Raw genomic sequence first — 13207 nt, 5'->3', positions numbered from 1 at the left:
GGCCAAACCGCGTACAGCCCTGGGCTTCTGCTCACTGGTCCACAGCCAGCCCAAGAGCAAATGCATTTGCTTATTTCAGGACATCGCCATAGCTGACCACGGTCTCACTGGGCAGCGGTAACTCTGGCCTGATCACTGCCTACAGCCTCTGACCGGCCTTCCTGGCTTCTCCATGCTCCCTGAGAGGACAAGCCACAACCCCATCCCCCCACCGATTTAACATGGCACCGACCAAGCCTCAGGTCTCTAGGAACGCCTGAGCCCACTCTGCATTTTTTTCTTGGCACTGACCACTTAGTTCCTCCGACTTGACTTACTGTTCGCAGACTGCTGTCCTATTAGAACATAAGCTTCAAGAGGCTATAGGGATGGGGTGCCTGGGTGGCTCAGTGGGTTAAAGCCTCTGCCTTTGGCTCAGGTCATGGTCTCAGGGTCTGGGATCCAGCCCCCCATCGGGCTCTCTGCTCAGCAGGGAGCCTGCTTCCTTCTCTCTCTCTGCCTGCATCTCTGCCTACTTGTGATCTCTGTCAAATAAATAAATAAAATCTTAAAAAAAAAAAAGAGAGGCTATAGGGATGTTTGTTTTGTTCACCGATACATCCCCAAACACCTAAAACAGTGTTCTGCCCGTGGCAGGGTATCTGAGTGACTGTCCAGACTTTCATACTTTGGCCACCGACAAAAAAACCCAGAACTCAAAATAGCACAACAATCAATGTGGCAATTTTCCCATGAGACTGAAGTGTCACCCTAAGTGATGAATTCATTACATTACTCCCTCTATATAACCATGTAGGTGGTGGAAAAAAGCTGTAGAATTGATTTATGCTCTGAATCACAAAAAAGAACCCAAGAGAGGAAAATTACATACTTCATGGAGAACCCAGAACCGTCAAGACCTGGCATCTCTCCACACGGGTTCACGGAGGCTCCTGATTCCCTTCCTCCTCAGGTCGCCAGGAGGGCCGACTTCTCCCTTTATTGCCTTTGGAGAAAAAAGATGCTAGTAATCACAAAATGCTGGGCTCCACGGTAAGGACAAAGCGGCCCCAGGCCTTCATCACTTTCCATTTGCTTTTGTTCCGTCAGCTTGGTGGTGGAGGCAAAAACATACTTTTCAGTCACTGCCTTAATCTGAGTCTTAAATACAGTATTAGGAGACAATGCAAGATTTTACTGAGAAAAAGTGAATTTTTAATTATCTTGTGAATCTACTTAGAAAAACACAAGCAATGTTCACAACTATAAATTTAAACCTTTTGCACTAAAAAAACACAAAACAACAAACACAAAACCACAGGCATGAACTGTAAACCTGTATTAATTATCAACTAGTCTTAAGGTTAATTCTTAGTAGTAATTCAATATTTTCCTCCTTGGCAATTTTAATGTTTTAGCACCAAATGATCTCCCACAGAGGTACTTGTAACAACTCTGGCTGCCAGTGTAAGGAGATAGGTCCATATGCACTACTTCACACGCACAGTCCACGCTCACACCACACAGACAGGAGGCCCGTGGCGATGATGTCACACGCTGACTTTCAGGGCAATGGAAATAAGACAGAGGGCATGCGTGTCACACATCTTTAATGTAGTGCATTCGTAGAAAAAAGGCCAGCTTCCGCTCCCAGGCGTGCTCTCGTCCTTATATTTTAATATCATGATTTAGAAGATGCAGACGTTATTACCTAAATATTATTCTATACATTTCCATCAGTGTTCAGGAAAACACTTAAAATTGCTACTTAATTTACACTGTAATTACTGGGTTACAGCTTTAGCTCATTGGCAATTTTGGAAGCAATATTTTTGAAAGCTATGGATGTCCCTGATATCCGCTTAAACCGGACCCCATTCAGAGACAGTCTTGGCAGCTTGCACACCTCCATCTCCCACTGCACGAGGTTCTCTGCGTGCCCGTCACCGTGGACACAGAAGAGTAAGAAGCGCTCTCTCTGCTCGTAGTCACAGTTATTGGCGTCCAGCACTTTGCGGATTTCCCGCATCATGTCATTGGGATCCATGGAACTAGTGGTTTTCATGCTCCAGGTAAAGCGCAGGGAGCGAGGTTTTGCTTCTTTGTTTTCATCCTTTTGCTCGGCAGATACGTTGCGGCTGAAATGCACAGTGGCAGCTTTATTTTTAATTGCACAGAAAAACCAACCTTTTCCAGTCCAGCTAGTTCATAATCAACATCTTTGCTCTAACAGAATAACTGACCCCCACACTTCTCTTGCACAGGCTCCCATGTGGTGATCTGTTCCTTTACTGAGAAGCATTCCTCTAGTACTCATCCCCCCGCCCTTCCAAACCATGACCCACACAGGCAAAGCTCTACCTGGCTGGGAAATCTTCACCAGCCATCTATACTTAATAATATGAAGAAAATAATCTATGAAACAGAATCCCTGGAACTCAGGTGAAGGACAGAGCTGAGCACTTCTCCAAGAAGAGCCCAGCTTTCCTCTCCAGGCTGACCGCAGGTGGCAAGGAGCTGGCGGGCCGCCAAAGGCCCAGCTTAGGGAGGCGGGGTCAGCAGGCCAGCCTCTGGCTCTGACCAGCACGGCTGCCCCTGCACCGTCACTTCTCCTGTTGGGTCGGCTCCTCATAACCTTCACTCAGGATAGCCAGGGCCTCCACACAGTTCAAAATCACCTTCCCCGCAGGTGGCCCCTGATGCTGTGTATACAGTGGGGGCCGGGTGGGGGGCTTTTCTCCATTCCCTCCACCTACCTCAATATTTTTCCTGCCACTTTGTTAAACCGCTAATTCTATGGTTAAAAACAATTCTTAGATGACATTATCTTACTACTGAAGCAGAAACATGAAACGTTAAGGCCTATTTGCTGCAGAGCAGAGCACTCCAACAACCGATTTGAATGCAAGCTCTATCGACCCGGAGTAGAAGGGGTGTTCCGAACACCTACGAGGGGATGTCACTGGCGCCCCCGGCACAGTTCTCTCAGAAAGTCCACGACTAGGAGTCTACCATATTTTGCTCTTCATGGCACTTAATCATCATTGCTACAAACTTTTATTTACACTCCCGTGTGTACACTGGAATGCTTCAATCGGGACAATGCCTGACACTCTTGTGTATTAAAAACACCCAGTACATGCATGTTAAAAACACTTCAACCTATGGCAAATTCGTCAGAGCTGACGGTGGGCCACAGGTTTACTATGCACGTAGCTGCCCATGTGGTGGCAGAATATTCAATTTAGTTAAAAATCCACTCAAACCGGTCAGAAGCTTCCTACGTACAAAATGCTGTATTAGGCACTAAATAGGTTACAAAAATGAGCAAAAGCTCTCAAGCTAAGTTGGGGCTGGAGGAGGGAAGACTGCGACCGACTCAAGGCAACAGCAGTAGTACAGGGAAGGTATGAAGAGTCCACAGAGGGTGGCAGGACAGACAGGGGGGCCTCTAAAGGGAGGAGTGCAGGAGAATGAGGAAATGGCTTCCAGGAGGGGCGGCTTCTGAAAAGAGCTGCCAAGACCGATGGGATTCCGGATTCCAAAGCAACGGGGGCGGGGGAAGAGAGTTTGTGTGCTGAGCAGAGGGAATGTCACTAAGGGAAGGCGAGGATGTACGGAAAGCACAGAGTATGTTGGGTGTACAGACGGCCTGGAACTGGGGGCACAGCATCACCCCCACGAAAGCCGCTGAGTACCTGTGGCAGGCAAACTCAGGACAGCTGGAGCCTGCTCCAGCTCAAGGCTGGCACGGGCAGGCCTGGGTTGGGAGTGACGTCTCAGCTGGGGTAGGGGTGAGGCTGGGAGAGGCCAGGGCTGTTGAGGCCACCCAGGGCAGGTCAGGCAATGGGGCCACTGCAAGTTTTCATTCAGAAAAGTCCCACGATCAGAGCTGAGCTTTAAAAAGACCGGCAGGAGAGCAAGTGGGTTCACAGGGACCCGAGACAGCATGTTGGTAACTGGTATCGAAAGGGCCTAAGTGGACAAGATCTGCAACCACGGAGGCCTGTCTGAGCCTAACTGGTGAACTCCCCCAACTTCCAAACCTGTGTAATGAAATACGAAATGATCTACAGACTGTAAAAGCAAATTGCCTGACTACATAATCATTCTTAAACCTCTAACTTAAGACACAAAAATTCTTCTCAATATTCCGCTTTCATTCTTTGAGACCAGAATCATGCAGGAGTTATGGACACGTCAACAGTGCTCCTACTGACTCCCAGAGCTACTTTCAGGCTGTCAGTGCCCAGGCAGGAGGGCCCCCTATTTCAATACCCGAACACCAGCGGAAACCACGTCAGGCTGGGAGGTGGAAGGCTTTCACCAGCGGGTAGCCATGGCACTCTGGCGCCCTCAAGCGGCCACTGGGAGGCGGCAGCAGTGACACTGGTGCTTCTAGAACCACAGAACGCGGACCTCACCAAGCAATCCTACATTGACAGCAGGCATATGATGCAGGACATTCAGAAAAGAGCATCGTTTCTGCCACACACACGAGGTAAATACCTATAAAATATTTTAAGTAAAAATCATTTCCCTCACCTTGAGCCCTCATATCTCCCGTTCCTCTCATATTCAGTTGGAAGCCTCAACGAACAGAATGCAGAAGCACAGAGAAGTGGGAAAGAGAAAAGAAATCTTACAGACCAGTACACGACCACCCATATACAAATACAGATGTCATAAAACGAGCAAATCCAAAGCAGTTCAGGTCACCAGCTGTGCTTGTTAAACTTGTCCCGTCAAGGGGGTGACTCGGCCCACAGCCATCCTTCTCCACGCGTGCTCACCGGTGGGGTGGGAGGCCGGCCGCACACCCGCATCACATCCCCAACAGGTACTCTTGCCTGGCTCTGGAACTGGAGATATTCTCACTTTTTAACCCCTGCCCCAAGTGTAATGGGTTTTAACTAAAAGGAAATGAATTCTATCAGTTAAATCCTACCTCCAACTACCAAATTTCCTGTGCAAGGAAAAATGTGGCAACTGGGAAGATTAAAAAACAATCACGTAGTGGAATTTCCCTTAGAAGGAAAGCGCTCCTCCCACAGTTTTAACAAAGAGCTCACGTTCACACAGCTTTTCAGTGATCCACTGACCTCATCAGCGCACAGACCCCCACAGCCTGGCTTTCTGGGCACAGGTGGCCCAAATGGCAGATTTTCTGCCTCATTCTGTGTGCATTCCAAGACAGTGAGCAACGTTTTTGTTCTCTTGACTCATCGTCATAAAAAAGTAATCATCTGGTAGGAATATATAAGATTTACCACATGCTTTCAGTGAAGTAGTAAGGCCTACTTCCTTCAGTGGTTGGTGGAAAGCAGATTTTAGAGAGAATACTATTTACTCTTCAACTCTCTGAAAATATTAAAACTTTTCTGCTATAAGCTGCCTACATCTTTATTTCTGAAAACCTCAAACCAAATGAGGCTGTAGGTTTGAATTTTGTGCTTGTTTCCCAAGTAAAAATATTAGCTAATTTCCCAGTCATTTTAAAGTGTTTTGCTAATTCAATCCTTCATGGTAGAAAAGATGGCAACAGTTACCACTTACCTTCTGCGGGCTTGAGGCCAATCAGTAATTGTACATTAGTATTACTGAACAACTCATTCTTCAAACAGAAGCATGCTAAGTGTTATTAGTATGAAGACAGAATTATTTGGATGCTAAATAATTCTAGTAAAGAAAGAAAACGCACAGAGCATGCACAGGCCTACTGTTACATGGGTGCCACAGTCCCTTTACAAATGCCTGACAGAGTTAATCTATTTCTTTCCAAGGTTTCCTTACAAAGAAATAAGTATTTAGTTCTCAGCAGAAAGTTTAGTTTTTAAGAAAACAAAACAAAACAAAAACAAGGCTAGAAAGCCAAACCTGATGTTAATTGCAGGAGCCATTTTGGGGTAAGGATCGAAAAAAAATGTGTATATATAAATCCTACCTTTTGATAAACCTGAATGACATGTTTCTAAAAGAAATTAAGCCAAAAAAAAAATTAACAAAAATGACTCGCACAAATTAAATAGAAAATCTAGTCAATTATAGAGAGAAAGAAAAACAACAAATAAAACAGGGCTCCTCTTCTGTCTAATGAACAATGGAACACAGACATTTTTTGAAAAAGTAAAATTACAGGTAATTGAGTATGTAAAAATCTGTACTTGTAAGAAAAATTCAGCAGTAAATATTGACATTAGTAATTAAATTTACTTAAGGGTTTCTCAGACAGATATATTGTAAGATGATAAAATCCAACATCCTGTGTTAAAGAAGTGACAGACGTCCTCTGCAGTACGCTAAAGTAAGAGGGTAACACCTCTCGATCCTCTTGAGAATGTCTTAGAAACAAAAACCTCACCTTTTTATATAACAGTAAAAATTTCATTTAAAAATGTTCAAACATTAAGAGAACCTTTACTTATCTCAGGAAGATGATTTAAACATTCACAGAATGCCTATTACAGTGTAGGACATAAATCACTTTTTAAGAAAAAACTAAGTGATTGGGATTTAAAATGAAGCAGACTTTTCAGAGTTTTAGATGGCAAAATGAATGGAAATTAAATGATAAGATAATGGGGGTTTCAATCGATGTTTTATGGAATAAACTGGAAGAGCTGTATTTAGAAGGGGCTTTGCTTATTAAAAATTAAGAAGATGCTCAGGTTGTTCTGAACAGAATCTGACAAAAGAAATTCCAAACTATGAGTTGGGCTTGCATGATCATGTGGTCAGCATTCCTGGGCAAGTGCAGGCTGGCTCACCTAACTATTTCTGAAACCTCCCAGTTCTGCGACTAAACACAGGGTTCAGTCTGTGTGAACGAAGGGATCAAGGCCTTGGACTTGTTCTTCTAACATGGACAAGCTGGCACTGCTTCAGATACAACCAGTCAAAAAACATCTAACTAGTGCAGATACCAGCCGACCACTTCGTAATCAAATCAGAAGCGGTACACAGCAGGGTTATACGCAGCAGAAAAGATCATGCACATGACAATACTTTGTAAATAATTAAGCACTACATAAACATAAGGCAGGAATTATGCAAAAGATTATTTTAGTTGAAAACTGATTAAAAGGTCTTTAAAATGTATTTTAATTTCCCAATTTTCTACCTGAGGAAAGTCAGGGTTATTGGTCAAGTGCCACAGGACTGTTTTTCTTCACATTTCCTGCCACAAACCCCTGTGGTGTATAAAGAGGAGGAGCAGCAGGACTGAGGCTGCACCCAGGGGCCCGTGGACCAATCTGAGGCACACAGAGGCATGAACATTGTGTCTATAGGGTATGAGCACCCTATGTAGTCCGGGCCTGCCCCAGGAGGGGACAGCCCCACTCCTTCTGACTACCGACAGGGGCTTGAGAGCACACAGCTCTCTGAAGCCCCACATACCCAGGGCAGAGTCAGAGCCAAGAGCAGATGCAGACCTCCTGGTGCCAGCTCTCCTCCCACCAAACCTCAGCAGGTCTCCGATGCAGCACCTACATAAGCACCCCGAGCCGCCTCTTTCACAGGTAGCAGGACTCTGATCTGCACAGTCATTGTTAGGGCGGGATAAGGAGCCTTTGCTGATCTAACACTTAGTTGTATCAGTGTACCTCTAAAGGACAGTAAACTGAGGCTACAGACCTCAGTTTGCAAACTTTAACAAATAGAAGACTGTATTTCTGCCAATCTTTAGGGGTAGAAATTGCCTGGAAATGTAAAGTAAGATAACCCCTAAGATTTTTTAAAAATTAAACCAAGAAAGCTCAGTCTCCAATTTTAATTCAAAGACATGAAATAAACTACATTAGAAAATGAGGGACAAGGACCCACACTGTCCCTGACAGCCCTGCAGGGCAGCGCGCACAGCAGACTCAGGGCCTCTTCTGGAGACACAGACCTGGCTCGGCAACTTTTGGCTGTAGAACTTTGAACATGTGCCTTAAACTCTCTGAACCTCATCTCCCACGTGGTCCTACAAAACTGGGATAATATCTACTACCCAGGCAGACTGTGGAGGAGATTAAATGAATGTACGAGAATGTGTGCGCAGACATGTGCATCTTTATCAAGGTAAAACAAGTACATCTCTATAAGTCTACGGACATCTGTTCACCTCAGCACTCGATAAGCAATCAGTACATGTCAGCTGATGTTACCTGTAACAATGATAGCATTAGGATGACCAAAAAAGAGCACAGAGGTAACAAATAAATTCAAGGATACTCTTGATATGTAAGGTTTTATTTAAAGAGCCCATTACAGACTGAAGCATGAAGACAAACAGCGTCCTGTCCTGCAACCAGCTCAGACAGATCTGACTGGGTGCATCCCCGCTGCACCCAGGGCTCTCCCCCTGCATAACACCAGTCAGCAGTAAGCAAGGCCAGGGAGCTAACAGCCAGCCAGGACGATAACTGGCTCGTTCCCCTACCACCTGAGTTTCAGAGGCAGATTCCATTTCAGCTTAGTCCACACGGAAGAAACTAGGGAACAGAGAGGCCTGAGACAGGCCATAGGATAACCCTGATAGGGAGGAAGAAATTATTCTGGAGGTCACAAGACCCTTCTCGGATTCAGCTCCCTGATTCTCTTACTGGTCCCAAGTGGGTGCCCCAAACCTGGCAAAGTCCTTTGGACCATTCTACTCTTCTGCCCAGTTGGGAACAGGGGGTCTCAGCAAAGGAGTAGAGTAAGAAAGTTGGACTGTAACTTCTGGCCCCCCTCTGACTTCCAATCAATGATAAGAGAGAGCAGAAGTCCTCCCTAATCTGGTAGCCAGTGTCCTGACGACAAGCAGATTACCTGGAGAAAGACAGCTGAATGTGACTTGGCTAAATTCAGGTGATTGATCTAAAAGAATGTAACATTACTGGAGGAATTAAGGAGGCTGAAAAGCGGGACTGGGCTTACAGGTTAAATACCAAAGATAGGAAACACAGCAGCCAGCTAGTGAGCCACAGGGAATGTGGAGAAACAGAGGAGGGGGGTGCCAGCCATATCAGACTCTGTTGTTCTGAGTAAAATGAAAATGATGCACAAGAGAGTATGCGACACGGAGAGCTGCAGGATGCCCTGGACATACTAATCCACAGTGAGGCTGGACTTTTTTTTTTTTTTTTTTTTTTAAGATTTTACTTATTTGAGAGAGAGAGAGAGAGAGAGTAAGTGAGAGAGAGAAGAAGCTGGGGGAGGGCAGAAGGAGAAGGGGCAGCAGACTTCCCACTGAGCAGGGAGCCTGATGCTGGACTCAATCCTACGACCATGGGATCATGATCTGAGCTGAAGGCAGACGCTTAACAGACTGAATTATCCAGGTGCCTGTGAGGCTCAATTTTTGAAAAACTCTTCTGGGAGTCCTGAGAGTACAGGGGCATTCAGGTCTCCTGAGTATGGTCCTAGCTAATGGTGCCTCTGCCTGTGTGCTTATGGTGCATAGAGGCACTTTCTCTTCTTCCTCTTACAGCAGTCAATGATTCTAAGCCTTTGCAGCCTCCAGATTAGGTTATGGAAAGTTCAAAGTACCTAAAGGGAAAAAGGATTTTTTTTAAAAAAGATTTAATTTATTTATTTCTTTGACAGAGAGATCACAAGTAGGCAGAGAAGCAGGCAGAGAGAGAGGAGGAAGCAGGCTCCCTGCAGAGCAGAGAGCCCAATGCGGGGCTCGATCCCAGGACCCTGGGATCATGACCTGAGCCGAAGGCAGAGGCTTTAACCCACTGAGCCACCCAGGCGCCCCGGGAAAAAGGATTTTTATACACCACCAGATGCTAGCTTCTTGCTGAGAAGAAATCAGGAATTTTATCTGCCAAACTATATGTTTAAGCAAGTTACCTTGTTCTTACTATAACTTACTGACAGAGAGAACAGTTTTAAGATTTAGACCTTAGGAAACTTAGTGCTCTTCAATGACAATGACAGGAGGTGAGAGAGGTGAGAGAAGAAATGTCTCTCTCCTCCCTGTCCAGACCACACGCTGTCTTCGGCAGCGACTGCCCCTGGCATGCCAGTCTATACCGGAGGTGGGGTTTTACTGAACTGCAGTAAACATGCCGTGTGGACAGAAGTGTGCAACAGCCTCCCTAGTGCTGGAGGACTTCTGGAGCTGTGAAGATTCTGAGCTCTGTAATTCCTACTCCAAAAGGTTTTAAGGTATAAAGTTCTATATATAAACCAGAAAAACATGAGATAAGGACAAAGCGAAAGGTGCCTGGGTGGCTCAGTTGTTAAGCATCTGCCTTCGGCTCAGGTCATGATCCCAGGGTCCTGCAGTCGAGTACTGCACTGGGCTCCCTGCTCAGTGGGGAGCCTGCTTCTCCCTCTATTATTCCCCATTGCTCGTGATCTCTCTCAGCAAAAAAAAAAAAAAAAAAAAAAAAAAAAAAGGTTAAAGACGAAGTGAAAAGTATTTGGGCAGTTGCTTCATACAACAGAGAAGACGTTTCTCATTTTGCTCTTATATTCGCTCCAAACCACCAGCACCACCCAGCACTTACCTCCTTGTGAGTTTTGAAGTTAATTTACTAAAAAGATTAGTGGAGCCTCGGCTTCGAGTCTGTGACAATGGTGTGGCTTCGTGGGACAGGCTGGGTGAGGCAGGCGGGCCGTTATACGTGGCAGTCCGCCGCTCCCGGGGCTGGCCATGGAAAGTGCTGCGACTGGCTGTGCCCCGTGGGAAGCGGAGTCGGTCTGGCGTGGCTGCGCTGCTGACACTGTGCGTCGAGGCAACTGGAGTCCTTGGATCAGGAACAGTGCTAGAAGATCAGAACAGAACAGTCTCACATCTTTGTTCACAAAAGCCCAGCTTTGTGGCAAACATGGCACACAGAAATCTACAGTCCCAATATACCTCTTATATACGGTGGAAAAAACCAGTTATAATAAATGTCTAGACCCACGGGGGTATTTTATAGGGTTCAGGACCAAAAGGCAAGCTAAACAGGAGGGTATCAAATAAACAGTATATAATGAAACACAGCCTCATGGGGTTTCAGGGAACAGGACGTACATATTTTCAAGGACAAGATAAATGCAGGGAAATTCTAGGACAAAGGAATGGCTAACTCAAGCTTTTTCCCTTTGCTTCCTTCTCAAAGTTGCTTACATGCAGAGAACCTTGCCAATATAAAAAGAAACATAGGCTATGCAGGTGAAATCGAAGAATAGGCAACTAAAATGTTTTAGAAGCACACAAACACGAATGGCACGTTTACTATCCGATCCCACATGCTAAGAGCACCGTGGAGAGGCGGGGGACTGCTTACACCCTTTGCAGTATGCAAAGGCATGAAGACACACACAGACGACCAAGGACACCATGACACAGGATGCACTTAACTAAAACCACACACAGGAAGGGTACTTTGCGCACAAGAGTAACGACCCGTGGACTATAAAATCCACAGCACAGCATGGAGCAGCGGCGGGCACACATGAGTCTCACGAGGAATGTGCAGTTGTCTTACACAGCCTTGCTGTTATCTCCTTCACTGTCTACTGGAGGTACCATCATCGTGGGGTGCCCCGAGGCTGACATGGACATCGACTTCTGATGTCTCAGCCGACAGGTGGAAGCTGTGGCACAAACTGAGGCAGGGCTAGCTGCGTAAGCGGACAGTTCTGTCAGGCTGGGAGGGGGTTCGGGTTCAGGCAGAGGCAGAAACAACAATATGATGGCGCAGTGACAAAAAGAGCGACCTACTACTTAAAGCACACACCTTCCTCCCCAAACCATCTCATTTTGCCTTAGAACAAAAATCTCTTAACCCTGTTTTAGGGATTCAGCAGCAATTACTAACCTGTAGCTGTGTTTTTTCCAAACAGTAAAAGATTTATTAGCTTAAAAGAAGAAAAATGACATCTTGTTTGAATATTTATGAGAGGCGCAGTGTCTTCTAAGCTGTGTACAAAACCAAGCCTCTCCCAAAAGAGAGGCCTACATTCAAACTGGAGTGGTCAAGTGATCCCACAACGTGAGCACACTGTGCCCCACCTGCTCTCCCAGCGCACAGACGTAGTTTAAATGGACTAGTAAAAGGATAGGATTAGTAACTAGGTGCGTTTATCCAAGGGTCCTATGCTGTTTAAAGACAGATGAGAATCTTCCTATGCAAAGGGCATTCACTTCTTTATAAACAAGTCAAAATCCCTATGGGGCCAACAGAGCCCCTTTTTTCAAGGCAGAAAATCTAGCAAGAGTAATTTAACTGCTCGCAGACAAAGAAACAGAGCAACAGACGTGGCTGGACCCCGGTGGCTTCACCTGGCCCGGAGTGAAGGAGCCTCACCATGGCCAGCTCAGTCATCCTGTCCTTGTTCCAAAGAGGCAGTTTCTCTCCTTTGAGGAGAGCCAGGGATTCAGAACTCTGACCCTGCACGTCAGTCTGCACACCCTCCCCACCTCTACCCCAGGGTCTCCCCACACAGGGATTTTCCTCCTGCCCCACATCGGCCTATACCTTAGCACTTGTCTTCACGGGTCTCCTGGCCTTCACTGGGCACTGGGCACTGGCTAGACCCTTTCTCGAAAGCACACTGTGTCTTCAGGACCAAGTTCAAATCCCTCAAGCTCCTAGTTGCACCCTCAGGCACCCACGGGCCAGCCCTGGCTGCATCTCCAGGCTCTACTGTCTACTGTTACCTCCGGGAACTTGACTTTTGGGAGCTGCTATCATGTGCAATCCCTTGGTCATATATCAGGTCAAATAACTTTTATAGGAACTATTCTTTGTGCCTGGAGAACAAGCATCTTCGATTATCATCAAAATTTAACGCAGTCACCCTCTCCATGAAGTTTCCCCTGATGCCCTTCTCCCATCAACGGCGAATTAACCCCTTTTATACTACCTTCATCTGCTACTCTGCCCCGTATTATATCACAGTGATCCTTCCCTGCTAGACTGTCCCGCAAGCATGGTGCTCAATAAATGCTCTCCTCACTGAAAAGGGAAGTTTGGGAGTCCCTGGCGTTCTGACAGTCCTGACTGGGGGGGTGGGGAGATGTGTCTATAATAAATTTCTCAAGAAGATAATTTGTCCCTGCATTTTTGTTTGAGAATTCTGTCTTCTGACCTGGGAGAAGGGCTCTAATATAGTCACAGAAGAATTGGAAACAAATGCCTTATGAAGATAAAGACAGATTCGGTTTCATGTTTTTGCCATTCAGCATCGACTCTTTTTCCCAGGCCAACGACACTTGAATTCTGCTACGAGGGAAACAAGCTCCGAGGCTCTGGAT

General features: G+C 46.0%; 1 protein-coding gene across 8 annotated transcripts in view; it reads right to left on the bottom strand.

Moving 5' to 3' along the window:
- Positions 1 to 1171: 1171 nt before the first annotated feature.
- MARK3 (microtubule affinity regulating kinase 3) overlaps positions 1172 to 13207 on the bottom strand; it is a 120515-nt gene continuing 108479 nt past the window's right edge. For 3 of the 8 annotated variants that reach the window (XM_080807530.1, XM_080807533.1, XM_080807536.1), the window contains 4 exons: positions 10467 to 10724; positions 5924 to 5950; positions 4525 to 4569; positions 1172 to 2117 (listed from right to left, as the gene is read on the bottom strand). In XM_080807530.1, coding sequence (XP_080663656.1) covers positions 1772 to 2117; positions 4525 to 4569; positions 5924 to 5950; positions 10467 to 10724 — 676 coding nt within the window. In that variant the 3' untranslated portion in view covers positions 1172 to 1771. The remainder of the gene's footprint in view (positions 2118 to 4524; positions 4570 to 5923; positions 5951 to 10466; positions 10725 to 13207) is intronic. The other 5 variants (XM_080807532.1, XM_080807537.1, XM_080807534.1 and 2 more) reach the window with 3 other exon arrangements.

This window comes from Martes martes (assembly GCF_963455335.1).
Source record: "Martes martes genome assembly, chromosome: 7".
NCBI classification, from domain to species: Eukaryota; Metazoa; Chordata; class Mammalia; order Carnivora; family Mustelidae; genus Martes; species Martes martes.
This window is presented reverse-complemented; position numbering and strand designations above follow the sequence as displayed.